Below are 27,854 nucleotides of genomic sequence, written 5' to 3'. Positions count from 1 at the left end.
AATTAAAGCTATTATTCAGGACTACGAACCAAAAAAATATTTTCAGTGTTGATGAAACTTGCCTAATTTATAACATTCTGCAAAGTAAAACATTGTGTGTTAAAGGAGAGAAGCATCACGGTGAAAAACTCAGCAAGCAGAGGGTAACCGTTTTGCTCATAGTCAATGCTGATGGATCAGAAAAATTATCTCCACTGGTAATTGGTAAATTTAAAAAGCCAAGGTGTTTTAAGAACATGAAAAATCTGCCTACTAAGTATGATGCCAATAGCACAGCATGGATGACAAGCAGCATCTTTACATCCACCATGCATGCTCTGGATGCTAAAATGGGGACAAATTATAGCAAAATACTACTATTGCTATAATAGTAGTATTACTACTACTACTAGGCAAATGTCCGGCAGCTCAGAAACATTAGATTAGCGTTCTTTCCCCCCTAATTGTACAAGTGAGCTTCAATCATTAGATCTGAGTATCATCCATGCATTTAAATGGAAATATAGAAAAATGCTTGTGGAAAAGCTGTGTTTATGCATGATTATGGTATGGACGCAAAACAAATGACCATATATCAATCCTTGAGACCATGCATTATGTGGCCAAAGCATGGTTGCATGTTACTCCTGAACCATATCAAACTGTTTCCAGCAGGCAGGAGCTACATTTGTGGAAGAGGAGGAACAACTACAGGAGGAAGAAGAAGAAATGTCAGAGTCCAACAACTGGTATGTGATGGATGAGTGTTCTTCATTTCAAGACTATGTTGATATTGATGCTGGTGTGATCACATCAATGGTACCAAGTGTAGACGACATCCTTTCCAACCACCTTGGTGAAGATGAAGAAGAAGAAGTGGTTGAAGAAGACTGTGATCAAGAACCTACCATCCCTACTAGTAAAAAAGCAGTGGAAGCTATCTCTCTCTCATTTTTCAGGCAGTATATTTGAAGTGCATCAGGAGACGATGAGGCACCTAATGCCTTATACACTGTGGAGAGACAGGTGGAACTTATAAGAGTGCAGAAAAAGCAAAAACAATCAACAATTAAAGATTTTTTTTAAACAGATAAATGTAAGTAATTGTAAATTCATTTATTTTCAGTTATTAAATTTTGTAATCTAGTATGTAGAGTCACATACTAGCAGTAAGTCATCTTGTGGCCTTTTTTTAATGTTTTTTCCATTTCCTGCTATTTGCACTTTTTTTTTCCATTAGTCTCCTGGAAAGTGTAGAAAAGGGGTTTTACTGTGTATATATATATATATATATATATATATATATATAAGTTTTAATTCCTGGTTGTAAACTGTAAAGAAGTTTATAAAAAAAACAGATAAAAGGTCTCTGTTTTTTGAACTTCTTTACACGTGCATTTATTTTTCGCATTTCTATACACTTTTTTATAGACTCATTTCTATACATATTTTATGTGGTTTCTTTATTCATCTATTAAGTAATTATTACTGTATATATAGCTGTGACCAGCATTGGTGTAGTATGACCCCAGCTGTCCTTGCACCACTAAATTCTTAACCAAAATAGTTTAGGAATAATTTTGTAAAATATTCAGAAGTGCTTTGGTAAAATATTAAAGCTATTTTAATATTTTAAAATAGCTTTAATATTTTATTATTAAAGAGGTACACGTATAATAATTATTATTATACGTGTACCTCCGTGGAATCCGAAAACTGATCGCTAGAGACCCAATCTATCATACCTCTCCTTGAACCCATTAACAGACAGAACACTCGCAACTGACTCTGGCAACCCATTCCACTCATTTACCACTCTCGAAGCAAAAAATCTAGTCCTCTCACCACACCTTTATTTAACTTCCATGATGACCCCTTGTTCTGGTCCTTCTAGCCAAGTACTGAAACATTTCCCCTGCATCTATCCTATAAAACCCTTTAAGCAACTTAAATGTTTCTATAATATCCCTTCTTTTTCTCCTGTCAAGCAACTTCTGCAATCCGCATACCCTCAATCTTTCTTCATAGGGAACATTCCACAGGCCACTCACCTCTGAATCCTCTCCACCGCTTCCTCATCTCCAAGAAACTCAGAGGACCAGACTTGAGCACAGTAATCCAGATGTTGGCATATCAAGACCTTATAATGGCCATGATATGCCCACATCTCTACTTGTTAATGTTTTCTTCAATAGCCAAGATTAAAGATACCAAGAAATTATATACTTGGTTTAATCCTTTATCCAAGTGTAAGCAAAAAAGTTTGTGTCCGAACTATTTTCAGGACTTGGGAAACTCATAGAAAGAAGCTGATGAATGGATTAGAGAAAGTTGTAAGTTTTTTCATAACACTTGCCTTGGTATCTTTACCATCACTCATTTAGTGGCTTAGTATCACTTGCCTCTTGGTCTCTTTAATTTATAGAATAACCAAGTGAAAAAACTTCCAACAACTTTCTCTAATCCAGAACATTTTAATAATAAGGTGTGACACCTTTTGGAAACTTGTATATGAAAGTATGACTTCTGCACTACTTCAACCCTAGTATCACCTTTGGGTCTGGTACCACTGATGAGACCTCAATAAAGGTTGAAACTGGTTTGGGTAGTGGCCCTTACCATAATGCATAGCATTATACATGTCTGCAAGGATATGTGCTTTGCATTATGGGATACTAAGGCAAGTGATGTAAAGTCATCAGCTTCTTTATGCGAGTTGTGCCAATCCTGAAAAGAGTTAAGGCACAAACTTGTTTTTCTTAGACTTGGATAAAGGAATAAACCAAGTGTATAATTTCTCGTTATCTTTAGTTTATAGTATAACCATGTGAAAAAACTTCCAACAGGTTACTGAGATATGATCCACCCCACAAACCCCTGCTCCCTTCTTGTAAAAGTCCTGTTCCAACCAATCAAAATTTTGTGTTCTGTACCAAATCACTCTTACAGCATCATCATCATTATATCTGATATTCACTTGGCCTATAGTTAGACAGCACTGACTTGAATTCTTCCAAATGCAGTTTATTTATTTATGCTTATGGCTACATGAAAACTGGTAAGTGAAAAGTACAATCGCGATTTCCAGAAACCAATGATGAAAATCTTAACATATAAAAGTTCATTACATAAAAGGCACAACCTGCTTTCTAAGTCTTTCCTTTTTTTAAAAAATATGAAGCAAAAGTAACTTGTCATAATTAAGCCAGGGACAATTATCATCCTGCTGCACCAAGTATGACAAGGCTGCATGTTCTCACAACATAAAAGTAGCTGTATCCAAGGTTTACGTAGAGAGCAGTTGTGTCTTGTGTGAGAAATCTTGATCCATTAGACAAGGCCCATTTCACAGTGTATCATCATCTTCGAAATGCAGTGGCAATATTTTTCACTCTTCTGGACTTTTGTTGAACAGTCAAGTCAAGTAAATTGCTGTATCTTTTGGATATTCCCTTAACATGCATGGTTTTATCTTATCCAGTTCCTATAGCTTTAACATAAAGCAAGCTTAATTTCTAAGACCTCATTCTTAAACTTGCTGGTATTTCCTCTACTTTCAAAACTGTTATTCAGCCTCTCAATTTGAAATACATTAAACATTTCCACTATAACTTCAGCAGTGTGACTCATGTGGCAATCTTAGCAACTAAAGGCAGTCTTCGATATTCACCCCTCTGTCTCTTAGCTATACTACTGAAGAATTTGCTAGGATTTTGTTTTGCTCCTTCACCCTTTCATATGCAAATTTCTCCATTCTCATTACACTTATCACCTTCCTAGCCCGAGGCTTATTCCTTGATTCATCCATTTAAGTGCAATTTCATTTATCATTCTAGCCTTACAAATAAAATCTGATGCTGTCATGAATAACTGGTTTCAAACCAAGTCCCCCACACTAATGATTTTTCTCTCTCTCCCCCCCCTCCCCTCCACCCTTCAGTTGATTAAGCCATGTCAGCTAACTAATTTGTTTACTTAGTTCATCAGTCTCGTACATCTCTTTATTAAGTGATGCTTGCACCTGCCTTGTCCAAGTCAAAACTACCTGGTCACTCTCACCAGTTAGTGTCATCATTGTGAACATCTGTCTTCACTGTATGAGATCTTATTAAATCGAACACTTATGTCTCACATTTTGCATAAGGTATGTATTCCTAAAGCTCAAGGAATTTGTTCTCCTTGTCCACATATATTGTTTCCTGCTTCCAATCAGTGCCTTCATAATTAAAGTTGCCCTTTATCATCAACTTCATGTCACTCAGCAGTCTCATCTTCTGAACAATTCAGAATTTGTATATGTATTGAAAGGCGTACATGTTGTTGATTATTCATATTAGCACTTCATGGTATAATAAAGACCAAGAAGTAAAAAATAAATCCTTCTTGGTGTTGTTTATACTGTGCAGCACTAATACAACTATTTCAAAATCATCTCCCTCTACATTTCCTGGTCTGTAGCAATACCCACTTAATATCTAAAATACCTAGTTATCTCAGTCTCACACTCAATGACCTCAGAGTCATTATCACTACTTCTTCCTGGTTTCATATGGAACTGGCTGAGTCTCTTCTGACCCCCATCTTCTCTTTTATCCTTTTTCTTCTGTTAAAAGAAATGCTATAACCATCATATTCTGTTCCTCTCAGTACATCATCCTTTGACAGCCACATCTCGCTAACATCAATGATTTGCATACTGATAACATTTATCAACAACACTAACTCTTCTCTCTGTATACATAATACTCCTTGCATTGTTGTATAAGCATAGAAGGTTGCCCTTTTTGTTCCTTCCTTCCCACAATTCCTGACTCCATCATTTTACAAGACCTTTGACTTTGCTCCCATTGAGACTCTTTCTACATCTCTATCTTTCATTCCTTTATCATATACTTCACACCATTCCTGATAGCTTACTTCCGCAGCCATACTCTCTCATTTTTGTTTCTCTGCCAAGACATGCACTCTTCTTCTCTCAACAACAATTTCTACCCAACTTTATCTGTCATTCCCACTTAAATCCAAACCATCTCTAAAACAGATCTCTCCTACATTCAAATCAATCCTGCATCTCCAAATACAGGAAAATCGGCCATCAGAACACAGCAGTGTACAGACAAAAAATGTTGTTGGTGTAGTGGTCATGGGTAGTAGATGGTATATTATTATTATTATTACTCAAGAACCCAGGGAATCAAAGACTCATCTAGGATGTTCTTTTATCAAACACACAGCACATCATACCTTGCTTTAAATACACTCAAATTCTCTGCAGACACCACACTCTCAGGCAAGGCATTCCAATCATTCACAACTCTGCATGAAAAAAACCTGCTTCTCACTCCCCTACTCACCCTCCTTATACAGCTTCCAGGGATGATCTCTGGTTCTCCCCCAATCTCCCACTATTTTCTGTAGAACCTCTCCAGCATTGATCCTATAACAACCCCTTAATAACTTGTAGGTCTCTATCATATCTCCCCTCATCCTCCTGTCCAATGGAACAAGAATCTCCCTACTTCTACAAGTCAGTGTCCTCCCCTTAGCAATCTCCCCTTAATAACTTGTAGGTCTCTATCATATCTCCCCTCTTCCTCCTGTCCATCAGACTCTGCAAGTTGCATCTTCTCAATCTTTCCTCATACTCGACATTCCTGAGGTCAGAAACTATCTTAGTCAGTCACCTCTGGACCCTCTCCAACATCTCTTCATCCTTCTGAAAACCAGGTGACCAAATCTGGGCACGATAGTCTATGTGTGGCCTAATCAAAGCCTTATACAATGGAACAAGAATCTCCCTACTTCTACAAGTCAGTGTCTTCCGCATCATTCCCAGAGGCCTTTGTGTTGTCTTCACAATTTTGGCTATGTGTCCCCTAAATTTCAGATCCTTATCCACTATCACCCCCAGTTCTCTTATTTCTCCACCTCCAACAATATATCCTCACCAAGCATAAATTCTGCATCCCATTTTTGTTTTCCAAATTTTAAAACCTTACATTTTGCAACATTGAACTCATATCCCCATTCCCAATCGTTCAATTTATTCAAGTCTTTTTTGTAAGGCCACAACATCCTCTCTACTCTTCATGGTTCGTCCCCAACTTTGCATCATCTGCAAACAGCTGAATATCTCCATCTAAATCTTCGCCAATATCATTAATATACAAGTTAAACAGTAATGGTCCAAAAACAGACCCCTGATGCACACACTGCCTTTCCTGGATATCGCTCCCCCATACACAACTTGTTGATACCTATCAGATAGCCAGTCTCCAATCCAATGCACCAACCTGATATCCAACCCCATCCACTCCAGTTTGACTATCAACTTATCATACGGTAATCTATTAAAAGTCTTTGCAAAATCTAAGTATTATATATTACTATGTATTATCCTTCTCCTCTATCCATGGAAGCAGTCACCTTATTGTAATATGTAAGCAGATTACTAAAACATGACCTCCCTTTTGCAAATCCATGCTGTTCATCAAAGTAGTTATGAGTAGTGGAAGAATTAAGTAATAGGGGAGACAGTGAGATATTCATTTTGTGCTGTGGAGCGAAGTAGAATGCTCTTCCGCAATGAGTCCTTTAACTGCTTTGAGTTGTCACATGATAATAATAATATCTTTATACTCAAGGACACTTTTACTCTCTTCCCCCACATTCTAGCTGTCATGCCATTCATAATCTCTTTCTCAGCTTCTACCATTACCTTAGCAACACGCTCACAATTCTGCCTCTCGCAGCACCTCTTAAATCCATTACTACTTCATTCACATATCTTCACAAATCATTTGTTCCTATCAGCACAGCCGTTTTGTTTTCATAGCCTCTCCATGGCCTCAGTCACTCTTCCTTTTGTCCCATCCCCCAGACCCTCAATGCCTTCTCTGTTTTCACAACACTACTTATTTCCAACTTTCCATCACCATTATTCATCTTTCATTCTTCTTCCACTGACATTTTCCTTTTTATTTGTTTCCAATCAACAACACTAAATCGTTTCCCTTTACACATAATACCCCTTACACTCTTGTATAAGCATAGAAGCTTACCCTTTTTGTTCCTTTCCTTCCCACAGTTCTTCACTCCGTCATTTTTTTTATTATTATTATTATGGGCCCATATACAGGAGGTTGGCTGGTCAACCTATAGTATGTTAGTACCATATATGGGTGATTGGTTGTGAAAGGAGAAACCTGTTTACATTTGATTTGAATGCCTGTATATTGTATTCCTTGGGAAATACATCAGGGGGAAGACTGTTCCACAGTACTGCAGTAGCAGGGATGAATGAGGAGGAGAAGAAACTTGTTCTGTGGGTTTCGAGGTGTACTGTAAAAGGATGTTGGGTGGCAGCTGCACATGTTCCAATGGACTTAGTACAGGGTGGGGGAATTATTGATGCTGTTTCAGATGAACCTTTCTCATGAAAGTATTTATAGAGTATACAGATTGCAGAGACTAAGCGTCTATGTGAAAGTGGGGGGAGCGAGTTGGTGAGGGATGGGTCATTTATTAGTCTAATTGCTCTCCTCTGTATTGAATCAAGCATTTTGAGGGAACTCTTTGGAGCCCCACTCCAGATGTGACAGCAGTATTCGAGAGCTGGGCGGATTTGTTACTTGTATAGTGTTAACAGCTGTTTAGAGGTGAAGTAGCGTCTTGAGCGAAAGAAAAAAACCTAGTTTTTTGGAAACTGAGGATGCAATGGTTGTGATGTGTTTATGCCAGGAGAGGCTTGATGTCAAGGTAATTCTGAGAAGAGAAATTTCGTCTTGTCTGTGAATTTGAGTGTTATTGAAAACAATGCTGGGGGAAAATGGTTCTTTTTTGTGAGAAATAAGACAGAACTGGGTTTTACTAGCTTTTACAAGACCTTTGACTTTGCTCCCATTGAGACTATCTCTGCATCTTTATCATTTATCTCACACCATTCCTGATAGCTTACATCGGCAACCAGTCACTCTCCTCTAAATGCTCTATCCCACTCTGCACCTACCTTAATTAATTCTTTAACCTTCTCACTTCATTTCTGACTCATGTACAAATACTTCATACCAACTTTGTTACCATTCCACCTCATTCTATCCCACCTTTGCTTCATCTACATCACTTATATTATTCATACTGCTATTGATGACTTCATTCACTTACTTTCAAATAACCTTCTTACTACTCACCCTCTTCTCATTTTAGCTAGATGAGCACTTGCATTCTCACCTCATTAACCCTCAGTCACTGATAAAGTACCACACATCATCTCTGCATTCAAGTTGCACTTCATACACTCACACTCTCTTCCATGTACTTTAAAAACTCATATCTTATTCACATAATCTAACAGATTTATACAGTGCACTGCACCCCCCCCCCCCCAAAAAAAGACTAAAATCGAAGTACATATCAGATAGAAACAAAGCAACTACCATCTTGCTTCCCATGGCAAACAGTACACTCGCTCTTTTTCCAAAAATACCTTAGAATGAAAACTGAAATACACTACGAGCACACAACCTCTACAATAGTTATCATATATAAACACATCAAAAACCACAAGTAAAAAGTCAAAAATTTATCTCAACGAGTAACCTTCACAAACATGAGTTCATCTTGATAGCAGTCCCAAGTTTAGAAGGTGGTTATGCTACTGTATAAAGCACTAGTCAGACCACACTTGGACTATTGTGCTCAGATTTTGTCATCCAGTTTTCATTGTATTGTGGAAACATTGTAGAAGGTCTAAACATGAATGACAAAAATAATATCAGATCTCTGGAATGTTGGCTATGGAAATAGAGAGGGGGAAGGATTAAATGTAAATTACAGAGTTTAGCAGATTTAAAGAAAAGAGGTGATATGATAGAAGCATTTAAGTTTGTGAGGGAATTTTATTGGATTGATCCAGAGGGGATTATAAAAAGAGTAGAAGATCAAAACGGGAAGAACCATAGGCCATCCCTGGAAGTTATGTAAGAGTGTGTTGAAGAGGAGTGCGAGGAGTAGATTTTTTACATGGAGAATTATGGGTGAATGGAATGCATTACCAGAATATGTTGTGAATGTAGGGAGTGTTAAGGACTTTACAGTTAAATATGATAAATATGTTGTTGTTTGAGTGAGCCCCACACGATGATTCTGCTGACTCTATGGAGGGAGATTTTGCTAGCTTTCTATCAGTGATTTTCCTCCAAATTAGTCTGCTATCTCTGAAGACTCATTATTGTCTGGTCTTATATTTCAATTTACAATAGCACTTCTAACTGCTGCAGTCACCCTAAATCTTGATTTTCCTCAAGGTGTCTTCCTGCCATTCTAGCATCAAACTGTTTTGCTAGCCTTTTCTTCTCCCATTCCATTTTAAGTGATATTATTACCTTAGATTAGCTCTTCTGGGACATTCCTGAATGCTGTTAATGTTAAGTTCATTCTTAACATCTGCATTTTACATATGCTTCTGCCATTGATAGTAGCTGGTCACTCTCCTGTTTTTTCTCGGAACTCTAACATTTGTGATTTCTAGTCTTTGATCAGTTGTTTTATTCCTAACCCAGCTTTCAGATCCATAAATTAAAATTGATTTGAACTCTGCCTTGTATACTGAGTTTCGTGTTTTGTTTAATTTCTCTGTTATTCTTTGTAAATTTATTCAGTTAATACTCTAACCACACCACCTTTTTCTATTCTTTGGATTATTATTATTGTTGTTGTTGTTGTACAGGCACCTCCATGGAGTCCTAAGACTCATTGTTGGAGGTCCAAACTATGAACACAATATTTTCATACTTCTCCTTGAAACCATCATCAGACAAAGCACTCACAGCTGAATCAGGCAACCTACGCCATTCATTCTCTACTCTCCAAGTGAAAAATCTAGTAGGCCTTTGCTAACCACACTCTTACCTAACTTCCGGGGATGACCTCTTGTTCTGCCCCATCTAGCCAAGTGCTGAAGCATTTCCCCTACATCATGCCTATAAAAGCCTTCAAGCAACTTAAATGTATCTCCTTTTCTGCCTATCAACCAACTTTTGTAATTCATAAACCCTCGATCTAGCCTCATAGGGAGCATTCCACAACCCCCACCCCCCCACACAATTAGCAATATGTCCTCTAAACTTCAGATATCTATCTACTACTACTATCTCCCCAATTCTTGGTTTCATCAATTTCCTGGAGTACAGTTCCCTCAATGTGATACACAGCTTAATTTTTTTTTTTTCTTTCACTTTTCCACATTAAATTGACATGCATTGTGTTTTGCCCATAACTGTCAGCCTATTCAAATCATCCTACAAGCTCTGTACTTCATCTTGATACTGTTAATCTACCCAACTTTACATCATCAGTAAACAACTGAATATCTCTCTTCACGTTATTTCCTATTTCATTTATGTACAAAATAAATAGCAGTGGTCTGGGTGAAGAGCCCTGCAGCACACCACTAGCCACATGCCTTCTCCTGGATTCTGGTCTCCATATGCTACTTTTGGTATATGTCCATCAGCCACCTAATTATCTTTTGCAAAATTGCAGTATCATTATATAACCATTCCCTTTATCCAACTCAGTTATCACTCTATTATAAAACGTTAGTAGATTACTAAGACATGACCAACCCTTCACAAGGTCACGATTATTTCGCTATTTGATTTGCCCTCTTCACTAAAAATTATCCCTAAACAACTGATTTTACTTATTCTTCAAGTTTGATTTTCAGAATGCAGTGGATGTTTTATTTCTGTATGTTTTCATAGTTTTTGTCTGTGTTATGGCTGATTGTTATGTAAATTTTTTACACCAATTATCTTCTATAAATACTGAAGACTTACAATGGATTTATTTAGTAATATAACACATCTTTGTATAGCAAAGAGCACCTTGTCTAATGCCTTTGTAAAAAAAAAAAAAAAAAGAAAGAAAGAAAAGGCATCATATGCCTTTTCCTCATTAGCTGCTCTGCTCTTGTTATTTTATTATAAAAACTAGTCATATTACTAAATCAAGATTGTCTCTTAATAAATCCATGCTAACACCTCACAGATAACAGTGCTTTGTTTATAAAAGTTTGTGATATGACCACACGTGAACAGAAACAGTAAAAATATTCAAATATATAAGCACATCTCTGCTCCTGCTCTATAATATATTAAAATAAAACAATTTTTAATTTTTTTGCAGTAGCCTTAAAAGGTGAAAAGGCAACAAAGTTTGACAGATTTTTTCAATAAGAAACCAAAATCAGAATCTATTGTATCAGAATTGGCCTTGGATGGTACAAAACAGTCACAAGCACAACCACTCCAACTTGAAGAAAGCAGCACGTCAATTATTGAAATAAAAAATGACAACAACTCCAAAATTGAAAATAATCTTCCTGAATGCTGAAAAGTGCAACAATATCACAATTTTAAAGAAAAATATGACAGACTGGTAATTTCTAAACAAAAAGTTAGGTTGCGAGTATTGTGCAAAATATGACTTTATAAAAGAGAAAAGTATTCATGTGTCAAAAGAATGAAAATGTTTTCAAATTCATCAGGGAAAAATAAAGAGATACAACAAGCTTCTCTAAGGAAAAAAATGAAAGAACATTTTTCATCAAAAGTTCATAACATTTGTAAAGAGAACTTAAAACAATGTGAGCAGGATTAAATAACAAAAGTAATAGATACGATGAATGAAAAATATTTAAGTACTACTTGTAAAGTATTTAATACAGTTTACAGCCTGGCAAAAAGATGTAAACCGTTTTCAGACATAGAAGATGAGATAGAAGTGCAAATTAAAAATGGATTAGATATGGGAATAGGATTACATTCTCGTAAAACTGTTATGAAAGTAGTTGATTTCATTGCAAAGGAAATTAAAAAAGAAATATTTAATGAAATTATTGAAAATAATCTGAAAATATGTTTGATTATTGATGGAGCTTCAACGATATCCTGCAAACCAGTTGTCATACTTTTCTTAAAAGTATGACAACTGGTTTGATTCAGTTACATCACCAACAATTTTCATCGAACTAGTTGAATTGGAAAAACAAGATGCAGAGACAATATGTTCTTCAGTTATGGAAAGTTTAAATAATGTTGGTCTTACTAAGAACTACCTAGAAAAAAAATTGAATATGATTTTGCTCCGATGGTGCAGGTGTTATTCTTGGGAGAAAATCTGGAGTGAGTACTAAGATTGCAAAAGAGTTTCCAAACGTAATAATATGGCACTGTTTAAACCATCACCTCCATTTTGTTTTAGATGATTCGATAAAGGAAATAAAGCAAAATCATTTTAAAATATTTATTGATAAGATATATACTATTTTTCATCAATCCAATAAGAACCAAATTGAACTTTCCAAAATATCCGAACAACTTGGAATTGAAATTATAAAGATTGGTAGAGTTTTGGGACCAAGATGGGCTGCCTGTAGTTTAAGGTCAGCCCTAGCTGTGTGGGGGTGCTTATCCAGCGCTACATCACTATTTTTATTCAAATAAAAAGTACTTAGGTATGGCTGCCCTTCTTGAAAATATATATTTTATAACTGATTTGGCATTGAAGATTGATATTTTAAACGAAATTTCTCTTCTTTCAAACACACTGCAAGCAAGAAATATAGATGTAATAAAGGCTGAAAAACTCGTGATAAGATCTATTAAAGCATTTCAAATGCTCGGAAAGGAAAAGGGTCCATACGAAAAAAAAGTTGGTGAATTAATTACTTCAGAAACCTTCAGAAATATAAAATTTGTAGAAAATCATCGATTTTTCAGGCTTCCTCAGGAACGACTTTTAGAAAACATTGTAACGAATTTGAAAAGGTGTAATGGATTGTGAACATTTAAAAGTAAGTTGTAGCCAATTTCAAGATAGGAATAAATTACAATTTCTCAATTTTTTGGAGCCAGATTACTTAAATATTGAAGAAGTACTAGTTCCATGGAAAGCAGCTGAAGAACAATTGCTCGTATTTAATTCATTTTTAATTACCAAATTAATATTAATGATTATTGAGATTTCATGGATTATGGATTTTAATGATTATGCAATTCCTGAAAATGTTCAAAGAGCTAAAAATATTGTCAAAACAATTGCTGTAAGTTCAGCAGAAGCAGAAAGGGTTTTTCAAAGATAACATAATATGTTCAGAGAAGAGAAGTCGCCTAACTGTTTTTAATATATCGAACACAATGACTATTAGTCTAATCGGCCCACCTTGAAAGGAATGGGATCCTACTCCTACAGTGAAAAGATGGTTAAAGATAAATCACACAGCCGATGATGCTCGGATAAAAGCGAAGAAAATTGCAAGCGAGGACACCAATCAAGAAGCAATATGGAAATATCTTAAATAACAGTTTTATTGTTTTTTGTCAGGCATTATTTAATATTTTTTTCATTAATATTTTAAAACTCTTATAACATAATCTAGTTTTGTGTACCTCTTTTATTGTTCTTATTTAAGTATTAACTGTATGAAATAATAAACTACCTTTCGGTATATAATTTTTTTATACTTAAAACGGTCATTAGGGCAGCGAACCGGTTGTTAAATTATTTGAATCCCACCACTGGGTAAATGGAAAATGAAACTTACTTGTGCCTATAATCCCACAGAAAGTTCTTCTAAGGAAGAAGCAGAGGAATATGTTGACTCATTAGAACAGACAGCTGACGTAGAGGAAATGGAAAATTGTCCTTGTTGGAGATTTGACCAGCAGAATAGGAAATTAATCCCATCAGACATATAGAAATATTTTGGAAAATTTGGAGAAAAATTCAAAGCTAATAATGGTAAGTATTTACTGGACATCTGCTCAGGACATGGACTAGTCATCACTAAGACCATGTTTCAACATAAAGATGTGCACAAGTTCACATGGAGAGAAGAGACAAGAATGAGAAAAGCCTCATTGATTATGTTGTTGTTGATAGTGATATCATGCTGGTTCAAGATACAAGAGTGTATAGATGATTTGAAATTAGAAGTGATCATTTCTTAGTACTAAGCAGGATAACAATGGATATAACATTAAAAAGGAACAGCTTGTAAAAAAGTGTTAAAAATAATTTAAGTTGAGCAGCTTTTTTGATTCAGCCAGGGAGATATGTTGTGAAGTTGTCTGCAAGTATAGAAAAATAACACCATGGTGCACACAAGAAGAAAGCATTCCGAAAGTTCCTAGCAAAGAAATCTGCAGATGCCTAAAAGAATACGGAGAAAAATGAAACAGAACTAAGCTGTGTGTAAAAATAGCTAAACAAAAGTCATCGGAAGACTTTGGTAAGAATATAGAAAAAAAAATATCAGGAAGGTGGCAAAAAACTGGGGAGACTATTGAAGAAGCTTAGAAATGGAGGAAACAGTATTATAAAAGGAATCAAAAATAATAAATGTGTCATGAAAACTGAAGATAAGGTTATCTTAGATGTCTGGAGTAATTACTTTGAATGACTGTTAAACAAACCAAGTGGTGACAGAACTGTACTGGAAAGTTTTCGAGAGGAGTACATATCAATACTTGAGGTAGAAAAAGTTGTCAAAAATTTGAATTTCTCATCAGTCAGTGGGAGCCAGACTTAAGACCTCAATAAAGGTCGAAACCGGTCTGGGTAGTGACCCTTGCCTTTAATGCAGAGCATCATACATCTCCGCAAGGGGATGTGCTTTGCATTAGGGGAAAATTCTAAGGAAAGTGATCGGAGCTTACTCCACAAGTTGCCTCAGACTGGCACTACGTACCACGAGTTGCCTCAGACTTGCACCACGTGTAGGTGCAAACTTGACTGACTTGTCTGTTTGCTTACTTGGGAAATAGGATTAAAACCAAGTTTATATAAAATTACTTGGTATCTTTAATACATAATATTCCCAAGTTAAAAAACTTTCTACATCTATATCTCATCCTGAGATATTATTTAATAAGGTCAAAACCTTATAGAAAACCTTACACTCCAACATATTGACATAATGGTCAGTTTTGACATCTCCTCCTTATTCACAAATGTCCAACTCAAGGAAACCTTAGAACTAATCCAAGCTAAATTTCCTCCTGATATCTCAGTCCTATTTCAGTTCACAATGAACTCAGGCTCTTTTGTTTGGCAGGGAAAATTCTACAAACAAATAGAGGGGACAGCCATGGGTTCACCACTCTCCCCACCCCTGGCCAATTTCTTTATGGAGACCTTTGAAGAGAAAGTCTTAAACTCTGCCCCACAAAAACCAACCATATAGCTTCGCTACGTTGATGATGTGTTCGCTATTTGGCCATGTGGCTCTGATACACTCCTCTCCTTCTTAACGCACTTAAACAACCAACACCCCAGAATTAAGTTCCCTGGAAAAAGAGGAAAACAATAGTCTCCCTTTCCTAGACACACTAGTCACCTGCTGGAACCTTGGTTTTCTCATTTTATAATTAACCCACCCATACAGACAGATACATTCACCAACAATCCCACCATCCCCCCTCACAAAAATATGGAGTTGTTAAGACACTATACAACAGGGCTAAACTAATCTGTTCAAATAACAATGCCTTAACCAATGAACTAAATCACATCCTCAACACTTTCTCAATGGCTAACCCCCCAAAAAAAATCCAAAAAATATTGAAACCAGTAAACCACAACCCCTTCCCCCTCACAACAAGGATTACTCTAAATCCATCACCATTCCCTACATCCGAGGCACCTCAGAAAATATTACAAAAATCCTAAAAAAACATGACTTGACCTCTTGTTACAGACCATATAAAATAAAAAAATTGGCATCCCTTATCCACTTCACTAAAGACCAACCACTCCCTGTAGACCTACCTGGTATATACCAGGTCCCTTGCAGCTGTAAGTTGTCCTACTTTGGCCAAACAGGCAGGATAACGAATATCAGAATTTCAGAACACAAGGACTACATCCGGTTTCACCAGTACAGCCATTCTGGTCTTGCAGACCATGCTCTGGATACATGCCACAGAATACGGTGGAATACACCGTATTCTGTGACGTGTATTCCACAATAGTACACCGTAGCAAGTTTAAATTTGAAAGACTATTCATGGAATCAGCCTCAGCCCTAAGAAACATGCCAAACCTCAACAAATTTGGTTCCATGAGACTGCCCCAAATTTGGGAGGCTTATATTAGGAGACCTTCAGCCCAACGGCCAAGAATACCTACAGAGCTCGCTAGGGGGCACCAGCAGGACTTTTAGGAAAACCATAGCTTCCTTGCTTCGTTCCTCATTTACTGTGTTTAGTGCCTGCATGCACATGTCTTTATTGTAAGTTCCTTTGAAGATTGCAACGTGACGTTGCCAAAATATTGGAAATATATTAACTGGTAATTAGTTTACGGAATTAACAACACATATAAAGTATTTTAATTAAAGGTAACTTTAATAAATAACTTCTATATTTCGGCAACGTCACGTTGCCATCTTCAGGAACATAAAGATATGGTATGTGCACGCAGGCACTAACAAAAGCAAATGAGGAAGAAAGCAAGAAACTAATATTGTTCCTAAAGTCCTAATGGTGCCCTCTGGTGGGCTAATTTGGTTGACTTGGCAGTTGGGCTGAAGTTCTCAAAATGTAAGTCTCCCAAATTTGGGGTAGTTTCATGCACCCAAATTTGTTGAGGTTAGGAACGATTTTTAGAGCTGCTGAAGATTCCTTGAATAATCTTTCATATTTAAACTTGCTGTGGTGTATTATTTTTGTTTTCTTCCAACGAATTCTATGGTGGGTATCTAAGGCATGGTCTGCCAGCCCAGAGCGGCTGTACTGGTGAAACCGGATGTAGTCTTGATATTTGTTGTTCTGCCTGTTTGGCCAAAGTAGGACAATTTGCAGCTGCAAGGGACCTGGTATACACCAGGTAAGTCTAGGGGAAGTGGTTGGTCTTTGGTAGAGCGGATAAGGGATGCCAACTTTTATATGGTCTGTAACAAGAAGGTCATATTTTCTGAGGATATTGGTTATTTTCTCAGAGGTGCCCTGGATGTAGGGGATGGTGATAGATTTGGTGTAATCTTTATTGTGGGGGAGGGGGAGGGGGGTTGTGGTTTACTGGTTTGAGTATTTTTTGGGGTTATAAGCATTGGGTAAGAAAGTGTTGTGGATGTGATTTAGTTCAGTAGTTAGGGCCTTATCATCTGAGCAGATTAATTTTGCCCTGTTATATAGTGTCTTTATAACCCCATATTGTTGTGGGGGGGGGGGGGGGGATTACTGGTGAACGTATCTTGAAGTAGAAAAAGCCATCAAGGGCTTGAAATGTGGAAAGGCAGCAGAAGTAGATGATATTCGACCAGAAATGCTGAAGTATGGTGGTATAAGAATCTTACATTGGCCGCACTGCATAGTTCAGAAAGCCTGGACAGAGGGACGAATTCCCGATGATTGGAGTAGAGCTCTCATAGTACCCATATATAAAAAGGGAAATAAAACTGAATGTGAGAATTACAGAGGTATTTTCCTACTGAGTGTTCCTGGCAAGATCTATGCAAGTATACCTGAGAAACGGTTGAGAAGAATTGTGGAAGAAAAGCTTGGTGAAAAACAAGCTGGTTTCAGGCCAAATAGAGGATGTCAGGATCAGATCTTCACTTTACGACAAATAGTCGAGAAAGCATGGGAATATAACAGAGATCTGTATTTAAGATTTGTCAATTTGGAAAAAGCATATGACAAGGTGCCAAGAGAGAAGCTATTCAATATGCTACAGTTATATGGTGTCAATGGGGCATTATATCAAGCAATACTTAGTCTTTATTTGAGTTGTAAGTCAGCAGTTAGAATTGAAAGTACAGGAAGATGGTTTAATGTTAAATCTGGTGTGAGACAAGGATGTACATTATCCCCTCTGTTATTCATTATCTATATGGATCACATTATGAAGGAAAGTGGTATTAAACATGATAACAAAATTGGAGATGTTAATGTCAGCTCTTTGCTTTATGCGGATGATGTTATACTTCTAATTAAATCCGCTACAAGTCTGCAAGATTCTCTGACTAAATTAAATAACTGTTGTAATTCAGTTATTCAATTTAGTCTGCAAGATTCTCTGCTACAAGTCCTTGCAGACTTGTAGCAGAGAATCTTGCAGACTAAATTGAATAACTGAATTCTCTGACTAAATTGAATAACTGTTGTAATAGATATGGTATGCAGGTCAGCATTAAAAAGACAAAGACAATTAAAATAGGCAGAATCGTTGAAAATGTCAACTACGTTGTGAACGCAGAACCTGTGGAACAAGTAAAACATTTCAGCTACTCAGGCACGATTTTTAGTGAAAATGGTAAATTAAATATAGAAATAGACAACAGAATTAGCAAAGCTGGTATGGTGGGAAGTCAATTGAATAAATTCATATGGAATAAGAGAGAAATTAGCTGTATACGAGACAGTGCTCAACCAGTTTTAACTTATGGATCTGAGAGCTGGATCAGAAGTAAAACACTTGACCAAAGACTAGACCGCAGATATGAGAGCCCTGAGAAAGATTAGAGGTGTGAAGTGGCATCAATGGCAATATCATATTAAAAACGAGGATATTAGGAAAGAACTTGACATTATCAACATCCATCCAGGAATTCCTTAGCAGAGCTCATCTCAGGTGGTATGGTCACTTAAACAGAATGGGCAAAGAAAGATTAGCAAAACAAGTGTTCTCTGCCAGGTTGGCAGCAAAACGACCCAGAGGAAGACCAAGATATGGGTGGATTGATACGGTACAAAGTGCCTTAGACGATAAAAATATAAGATCTAATAATGTTGGAGTCTTGACAAGTAACAGACTGATTTGGAGGAAAATTGTAGATAGGAAGTTAGTAATGATGTAAATTTCTCATGTAGTACTATCATATCCTGTACACCACCCCTTGAGGGTACATGGCAGGAATTTGATGATGAATTATTTTTTATATAGCTTCCCATCATGAAAGATTAGATGCAAACCTGTAGTGCATTTTACCATGGTTGGGCTAAGTATTTTTAAAAATTTTTGTGAATTTTGTATGCTTTTTCAATGTATTTTTTACATAACCCAGATACTCTGCTCCAGAGACCAAACATCGAAGTTTTTCATGCAACTTCAGGCCTCCAATAAGTGAGGTGGTGGTCACAACAGGCAATGAATTTTTTCTCCCACCTTTAAAAGACCACAAATCCATGCTTACTCTGCAATTCAGACCTGTAGCCTGTTGGTTGGAATGCAGATTCTCTAACCACTGGGCCAGTCCCAGACTTTCTTTTCATAAGAAATTTGCTTTAAAGCTGTTGTGCTGTTCAGTTTTATTGTGAACTGCCACATAATACTTGCAGTATAAAAATTGGAACATTTCATAATGCAGCGAGTAAGGAATGTAAGATACTCGTGCTGATCAGAGTAAAATAATTTGAATAATGGCTTGTGGGCAAGTGTTGAGATTAGGAAGATCGAACGCAGTAGTCTTTCAATTTGCTCACAATACTAGCTAGATACAATGTGCAGAAGGAACAAGGTGTAACAAATTTGAATTTCTGATAATTCAATATGAAACAAGAGGCAAATAATATTCTGCTGACTTAGCCCATGAAGATAGACTAATGCTTTATTGCATTAACATTTCTGAAATTATTATTATTATTAAGTATAGTCTTTGGAAAAAATTCCCATGTTACTCCTCTTAAACACTATTATTATAATTACGGCTATTATAGCCTGTTTTTGTTTAGGAGCGTCCCTTATTTAAATACATTGGCTATCAATACTCAACCCTGCCCCAGTTGCCACATAAATTTACCCTTCCTCCTCCCCCCACAAAAATGCACCCTAATTCAAAATAATATATGTATACATTTATATATATATTATTAATATTAACCAGGGTTATCCAAACTTATTTTCCCACGTCTAAACACACCCCCACGCTTCCTCCCTCTTCCCCCCATTTGTAAACAACCTTCAGCGAGATCATGGAAGTGGAAGACATCGTAGAATCAAAAAAGGTATGTACCAAATTTTCCACCTCTTTTATTCTACCTTATTTGCCTTCTATACTCACCAGTAATGCCCTAAATATATATACCCCTCTTGAGTATTGATTGCCAATATTATTATTATTACGTGACACCTCTAGGGAATCCAAGGGACTCGTTGAGAGAGAGGGCACCTACTCTACAACTTTCTGTTTCCACTACTCAATCCACCATCTACAACGAACTACAACTATCATCATCATCTACACCATCTAATGCCTACCATCACCACTGGTATTTTCACAGACAATCACAAATATCCATGCCGACTGCAGGATTTAAACCCACAGCCTTTTGGCTGGAGAGCAGATATGCTAACCACTCGGCCAACCAGGCCGGCAAATTATAAACTACAATATAATATGTTAAGCAATAACAGTCAACAGACTTATTTTCATAAATAATCATGTAATACATAGCAGTTTATTGTTTAAGATTAACAATGTGTCATGTGTTTTCTTGAACTAGACCATTCGGATGAAGAACAGGAAAAGAAAGAAGTCAGAAATTTACATAAAAAATTGGAAGATATCATACTAAAGGACATTGCTTTACTGTCTTCTTCTTGTGCATGCTATTTTAAGAAAACTTATTATAATTTAGGTAAGTTTGGTTTGTTGCTCTTTTATATTAATTTTCCAATTAGCTGATTATAAAGTAGGGATGAATTTGGGGTAACCATTTAACCATTTGCATCTAACAAATTAGATTTTATAGCCATAGCCTTTCAGGTATTTTATACAACAAGAAAAAACACAAGGGACAAGTAATACTATTTATTTAAGTCCATATATTTCAGACTGAATATTACAGGCAATCGTTAGCAGTGACAATGGTTAATTACAAAGTCGAATGTGGACTATAGATTGATTTAAAAAAATAAGTAATGTGATGTTATACATAAAACAATGCAGTGATATAACTGAGGTTGCAATGTTGATAATTCAGTAGCTGTTTAAAAAAAATATATTGATGTCTGATTAAAATAAGACTTTCCCATAACTTAGATAGAGAAAAGCAGTCATTCCAATTTAAGTTCATACCATGAAGTAAGGGCTCAATGCTTTCTTTAAACAAGCATTCAAATTTATACTGACATCAATTGAAGTAAGCATGTTTTCAACCATAGGATGTTTTGGTCTGTATCTATTCTGTGCCAAGCCAGATTTTTCTCATTTACTGTTACTAATTTAAAATTGGTGTTCTTGTATCCTCCTTTCTTAGAGGGTTCTGTTTGTCCAAAGTAAGAATGATGACAATGCAAGGAACTTGGTAGACACCAGGGAGAGCTAGAGGAGACCATTTATCTTTTGAAGATAGAATGCAGTTAATGTTTTGATAGGAAGAAAGTAGCCACTAAATTGTATTTCTTAAGAATACTTGAAATTTGTTCTGAGATGCCAGAAATGTAAGGAATTGGAACTCTATACTGTATCTTCATTATTTGAGCTAGGATTATGGGAATTAAAAAGCTGTTGCATAGTCCTTTCTGAGACGCCATTGAGTTTCATATATTGTTTGATGCTTAAGAGTTCCTGCTGTAATAGTTGAGGTGTAAAACAAATAATATGAGCACATTGAAATAAAGTTTTATAGTTCCAGTTTTTTGTGAGGATAGTGAGCTGATCACATTGAATGTAGTATCCAGTGAAAGTAGGCTTTTAATAAATTCACTTGATGGTGAGCAGAGTAGTAGAATATCTAAAAAGGACAATTTGTTGTCTTTTTCCATTGCCATAGTAAATTTAATTCATGGATATAGATTGTTTATATTAGTTAAAAAAAGTAGATAATGTGTCTTCATTATGGGGCCAGATAGCAAAAACATCATCTATACAAAGAACCAAAAATGAAGGCTGAGGGTGTGTGGACAAGAAAAGGCTGTCTTCTAAATAAAAGTTAGCAAGTGTGGGGAAAGAGTGGACTTCTTATTGCAGTTCCTTCAACTTGACTGTAAAAATTATTCTGACAGATAAAATATCCAGAGTGATAACTGAGTTTAATAGTTTCACTATATGCTGTAGAAATGCTTCTGAAAGGAGATGTATTATATCCTCAAGAAGAATATTTGTGAAGAGAGAGAGATTCTATATCAAAGGTTGTAGAGAAACATTTTTTATTTTATCTAGAAAATCGGAAAATAATTTTTTATAAGCAACCAGGAGTTGACAATCTGGGCTTTCAATAGGCATGCTAAAAAATTTGGCTATTTGATAAGTAGGTGAATCTTTGCAGGCGACAATTGGATGAAGAGGAATGTCTTTCTTGTGTATCCTGGATAAACCATAGAACTGTCCATGGTATCTACTAAGTTCCTTGTGATTATCATCTTTCTAACTTTGGACAACTGGACACTGTAGAAAAGAGAATACAAGAACACCAGTCTGTCATGTGGCTCTTACTTTTTCAAATCAGTCCATTGTTCGTGTTCTCCCTTATAATTAACTGTTGTGGGCACCAATGATGGCCTGTGATATTCTGGCTGAAATATATATGGCCTTAAGTAAATAGCATTACTTATCCCTTGCGTTTTTTTGTGTTAATTGAAGAAGTCTCTCATGGCACAAGTATTATCTCTTAATAAACAGATATTTTATATTTATTCTCTACTTATTCCTAACAGATTCTTCTCTGAAATGGTTTAACAAACAAAACATTTCTTCCATAAGACAAAATAAAGTTAGATAATTTCAGTGGAGAAATTAAATAATAATCATTTCACTGTTTTTTTTCTTAAGTAGAGTGATGGGACAAATATGAGAATGAAGAACTGGACAATGAGACTTATTTGTGCCTATGGTCTCACAGAAGGTTCTACTAAGGTAGAATTGGAGGAATTTTTGGGGGCTTTAGAAAAAGCAACTGACACAATGAAAAAGGAAAGGTTGGTCTTTGTTGGGGATCTAAATAGCAGAGTAGGAAATGATTGTGAGACATACAAAAATATTTTGGGAAAATTTGGAGAAAAGAACAAAACTAATAATAATGGCAAATACCTGTTGGATTTCTGCTAGGACATGGACTGGCATGTTGTTAATAACACAATGTTCCAACATGAAAATGTGTACAAATTCACATTTTCATGTTTTAGTTTCATGAGAGAAGAGGCAAGGAATAAGAAAAGTCTCATTAACTATGTTATTGTCGTTAGTGATGTTTTCTCCCTGGTGCAGGACACCAGAGTGTACAGAGGATTTGAAATTGGAAGTCATCACTATTCAGTCTTGAGCAGGATAAAATTGAATTTCATTTTGAAAAGAAAAATATGTAAGAAAGTTGTAAAGTGGATGAAATTTGAGTAGCATTCAGATGTGAACTGTAGACTAAAATACACAAAGATTATTGAAGAAAAAAATGAATGAGTTTGAGAACAGAATAGTTGAGAAATTATGGGAATATAACAAAGATCTTTAAGTTTTGTAGATCTGGAAAAGACGTATGACAAGGTGCCAAGAGAGAAGCTATTCAACACGCTACAGTTATATGGTGTCAATGGGGCATTATATCAAGAAGTACTTAGTCTTTATTTGAGTTGTGAGTCAGCAGTTAGAATTGAAGGAAGTACAGGAAGATAGTTTAATGTTAAATCTGGTGTGAGACAAGGATGTACATTATCCTCTCTGTTATTCATTATCTATATGGATCACATTATGAAGGAAAGTTGTATTAAAGCTGATATCAAAATTGGAGATGCTGATGTCTTTGCTTTATGTGGACGATGTTATACTTCTAAATAAAGCTGCTACAAGTCTGCAAAATTCCCTGACTAAATTGAATAACTGTTGTAATAGATATGGTATGAAGGTCAGCAATAACAAGACAATGAAAATAGGCAGAATCATTAAAAATGTCAACTGTGTTGTGAATGGAGAACCTGTGGAACAAGTAAAACATTTCAGTTAATTATGCATGATTTTTAGTGAAGATGGTAAATTAAATATGGAAATAGACAACAGAATCGACAAAGCTGGTATGGTAGGAAAGCAGTTGACTAAATTCATATGGAATAAATTAGTCAAAACACTAAATTAGCTGTATACAAGACAGTGTTCAAACCAGTTTTAACTTATGGATCTGAGAGCTGGGTCAGAAGTAAAACACTTAACCAAAGACTAGAGACTGCAGATATGAGAGTCCTGAGAAAGATTAGGGGCATGAACAGATGGCATCAATGGCAATATCATATTAAAAATGAGGATATTAGGAAAGAACTTGACATTGTCAGCATCCAGGAATGCATTAGCAGAGCTAATCTCAGATGGTATGGTCATTTAAACAGAATGGGCGAGGAAAGATGAGCAAAACAGGTGTTCTGCCAGGTTGGCAGGAAAACGACACAGAGGGAGACCAAGATATAGATGAGTTGATACGGTGAAAAGTGTCTTAGAGAATAGAAATGTAAGATCTGATAATGTTGGAGTCTTGACAAGTAACAGACTGATTTGGAGGAAAATTGTAGATAGGAAGTTAGTAATGATGTAAATTTTTCATGTACCTTGAGGGTACATGACAGGAATTTGATAATGATGATTCATTATGGTTTTTTTTTTTTTTTTTTTTTTTTTTTTTTTTTTTTTTTTTTTTTTGCAAAATAGAAAGATTTTTATTATTAAATAAAATATATATTTTACTAACCGCTGTGACCAGTAAAGTACAAATCTAAGATCTTAATGGGATTAAATCCTACTATCTTTGTTAAAAAAAAGCAACTGAGGTCTAAATTCTTCTTTCTGTCTTATGAAGTGTTCAATATAAAGACCTGTTTATTAAGAGCAGTGAAGATTAACAGTATTATGCAAAATTAATATTCACATTAGGAGAAAAGAAAGGGTGAACCCTGTTTTTTCTTCCTTGTATTAGGAAACTAGAATTCTAGTGATTGAACAGGCATGTACATTCATAAAATAAAAAAAAAAAACAATCAGTAATCACCTTGTAAAGGTAGTTTGTCTGTCATTCACTACACCATTTGAGCCATCAGATGCTAATCTCCTTATTATTATTATAATTATAACTCCAAGCAGTCCTTAGACTCATCGAGGGTGGACCTAAACATCATGTCAAAAACTATTCAGCATTTGCACAGTATCTATCATACTTTGAACTCCAGTCATGGCACCCATAACAGACTCTGGCAACCTATTACACTTATTCACCACTCTCCAAGCAAAAGACCTAGTTCTAACACCCTTGCTAACTACACTTTTACTCAGTTTTGATGGATGGCCCCTAGTTCTCACTCCACCATGCCTCTTCTGAAATATTTCCTCTGAATTAATCTTGTAAAAACACCTCAGTAATTTGAATGTCTCCATCATATCACCCCTTTTCCCCCTATCAACCAGTTTCAGTAAACAGAAATCTTCAACCTCTACTCATATTGTTCATTCCATATACCTGATACCATCTTGGTCACTCACTTGGTAACAGTAACCAAATGATCTGGTTGCTTTATCCACTTTTGCTATGTGCCCCACCTCCAAACTTTAACTCCCTATCAGGAGCGAATGCTGATTTTGAAATTCAAGCTTGCTCTTGTTATTATTCAGGGAGCAAGAGGTGTGATTGAAGTCTGATTAGCGAAATAATGAACTACTGACCATTTAAAACTACATATTTAGAAATTTATGTACATTTACTCATACAAATACAACATTTATTTTACAAAATATTCTATCTTTTTCAATTTAGCTACTTGAATACAAATTCTACCCTACGGTTCTTCTTTATGAACTGGTCAATAACATCATCATAAACAGTTGGTTGTAACTTAATTTTCCCAAGCAACAGGCACACTTTTAAAGGTTAGCTGAAGCTCACTGGCTAGAGCTACTTTTACTGCTTATGGCCTATGTTTAAGACGATGTGAAGGGAGCGGAAATGGCTATGCGAGCACATGAAATCACAGTGCTGAAGTGAGGACCTGGAAGCTTCCACAACCGAGCAAGCATCGGCCTTTGATACACAATGCAAAGCTCGATTATTGCCGTGCAAGCTTAAGTCTATAAAAATAAAAGCCTAAATGGAATGCGCATAAAGCATGCATTTATTAACAAATAATTATTACTTCTTTCTCAAGTAATGAGCTTGTGCAGCAAGCATGGAGAATTTGCCCCTGCTCCCTATTCACTAACACTCCCAAGAGTCTGGCTTAGTCAATTTCCTGGAGTACATTTCCACCACTGTGGTATATCACTGATAATCTTTTCACCCCAAAATGCATAACCTTACACTTTGCTACATTAAACTGACTTCCATTCTCCTTTACCCAGTCTCTGCCAATCTCTCCAAATCATCCTCCTGCAAAATTTGACATTGTGTGTTAACTATTGCTCTTTCCAACTTTGCATCATTGGCAAATAACTGAGCAGTTTCTCTCAGATCCTTTTCTATATTGTTAATGAACAAATTAAATAGCATTGGTCCAAGAACAGAACTCTGCAGCACTCCACTAGTCACAGCCTTCTTTTGGATTCTTCTCCCGAATAAACTACTCTCTGATATCTCTCCATCAACCATCCTCCTATCCTTCTTTCCAACCCTGTATCCCCATATGTTGCAGTTTACTGATTAGAATTCCTCCTATCCTTCTTTCCAACCCTGTATCCCCATATGTTGCAGTTTACTGATTAGAATTCCATATAGTATCCTGTCAACAACCTTTTGTTGACAGGAACAACCTTTTGTCCAGCAGTATCACTGTAAATCCATTACCTTTATCCAACTAAGCTGTCACTGTTTTATAAAATGTGAGCAAGTTACTGAGGCGTGATCTACCCTTCAGAAAACCATACTGCCCCCATATAGTATCCCATTTCCATCTATCCATCTCTGTATTTTGCTCTTGACCAACTTCTCCAATATGAGCTTCCTTTATGCAATGGAACTATTTTCCCCTCTTTCCACCTCCCGTGGGACTAACCCAGAGTTGAGGCTTAGAATACACAATGTGGTCCAGGGTACAATTCCTTTGCCGCTTCACTTAAAATACCATCCAATCCCACAGATGTATTCACATTAAGGTTCTGTAATATGCTATTCACCTCCATTTCATATACCTTAGTTCCTGAATAAGCCATTGGTTCCCTCATTCCTGCAATATCACCACCTGCATGATATACTCTTGCAAAGTATTCATGTAGTAATTCTACTATTTCAGCTGATTCAGTTACCTTCTTACCATTGACATTCCTTAAAATCATTCTGCCCTATACATTTTTTCTTTTACTTTCAGCATATCAAAAGAACTGTTTGGGATTCTCTTTAGCTTGCAAAAAACTACTCTCTGATATCTCTTCATCAACCACCTTCCTATCCATCTATAATCAACCCTATATCCATCGCCATGTGCTGTAGTTTACTGATTAGAATTCTATATGGTATCCTGTCAAGAGCCTTAGCAAAGTCTAGTAGTATCACTGTAAACCCATTACCCTTATCCAGTTCAGCCTTCACTGAGGTTAGTGTTAGTGAAGTTACTGAGGCATGATCTACCCTTCACAAATCCATGCTGTCCCCCCCCCCACCCATACAGTATCACATTTCCATCTATCCATTCCTGTATTTTGCTCTTGAATAATTTCTCCAGTACCTTGACAATGACTCCTGATATGCTGATTGGTTGGTAATTTGCACGGGACTAACCCAGAGCTGAGACTTAAATTAAACTGTATGGTCAAGGGCACTGACAATTCCTTTGTTGCTTCACGTAAGACTTGAGCTGGTATTCACATTAAGCTTCTATAATATGCTATTTACCTCCATTTCATTCAATTCCCATATAAGCAGTCGGTTCCATCATTCCTGCAATATCACTGTTTGGACGATATACTCTCG

General features: G+C 36.2%; 1 protein-coding gene across 2 annotated transcripts in view; it reads left to right on the top strand.

The window, feature by feature from the left end:
- The window catches only part of LOC150106226 (gamma-tubulin complex component 6-like), a 909,633-nt gene that overhangs the window by 607,350 nt on the left and 274,429 nt on the right, over positions 1–27,854 (top strand). For both annotated transcript variants that reach the window (XM_090392253.1, XM_090392252.1), the window contains one exon: positions 20,487–20,621. In XM_090392253.1, the coding sequence (XP_090248379.1) occupies positions 20,487–20,621 (135 nt within the window). The remainder of the gene's footprint in view (positions 1–20,486; positions 20,622–27,854) is intronic.

Source organism: Typopeltis vanoorti, chromosome 5 (genome assembly GCF_054136105.1).
Source record: "Typopeltis vanoorti isolate ZY-2024b chromosome 5, IOZ_Tvanoo_1.0, whole genome shotgun sequence".
Classification (NCBI taxonomy): Eukaryota; Metazoa; Arthropoda; class Arachnida; order Uropygi; family Thelyphonidae; genus Typopeltis; species Typopeltis vanoorti.
The sequence above is the reverse complement of the archived record's forward strand: the minus strand, read 5'-3'. Positions and strand labels throughout refer to the sequence as shown.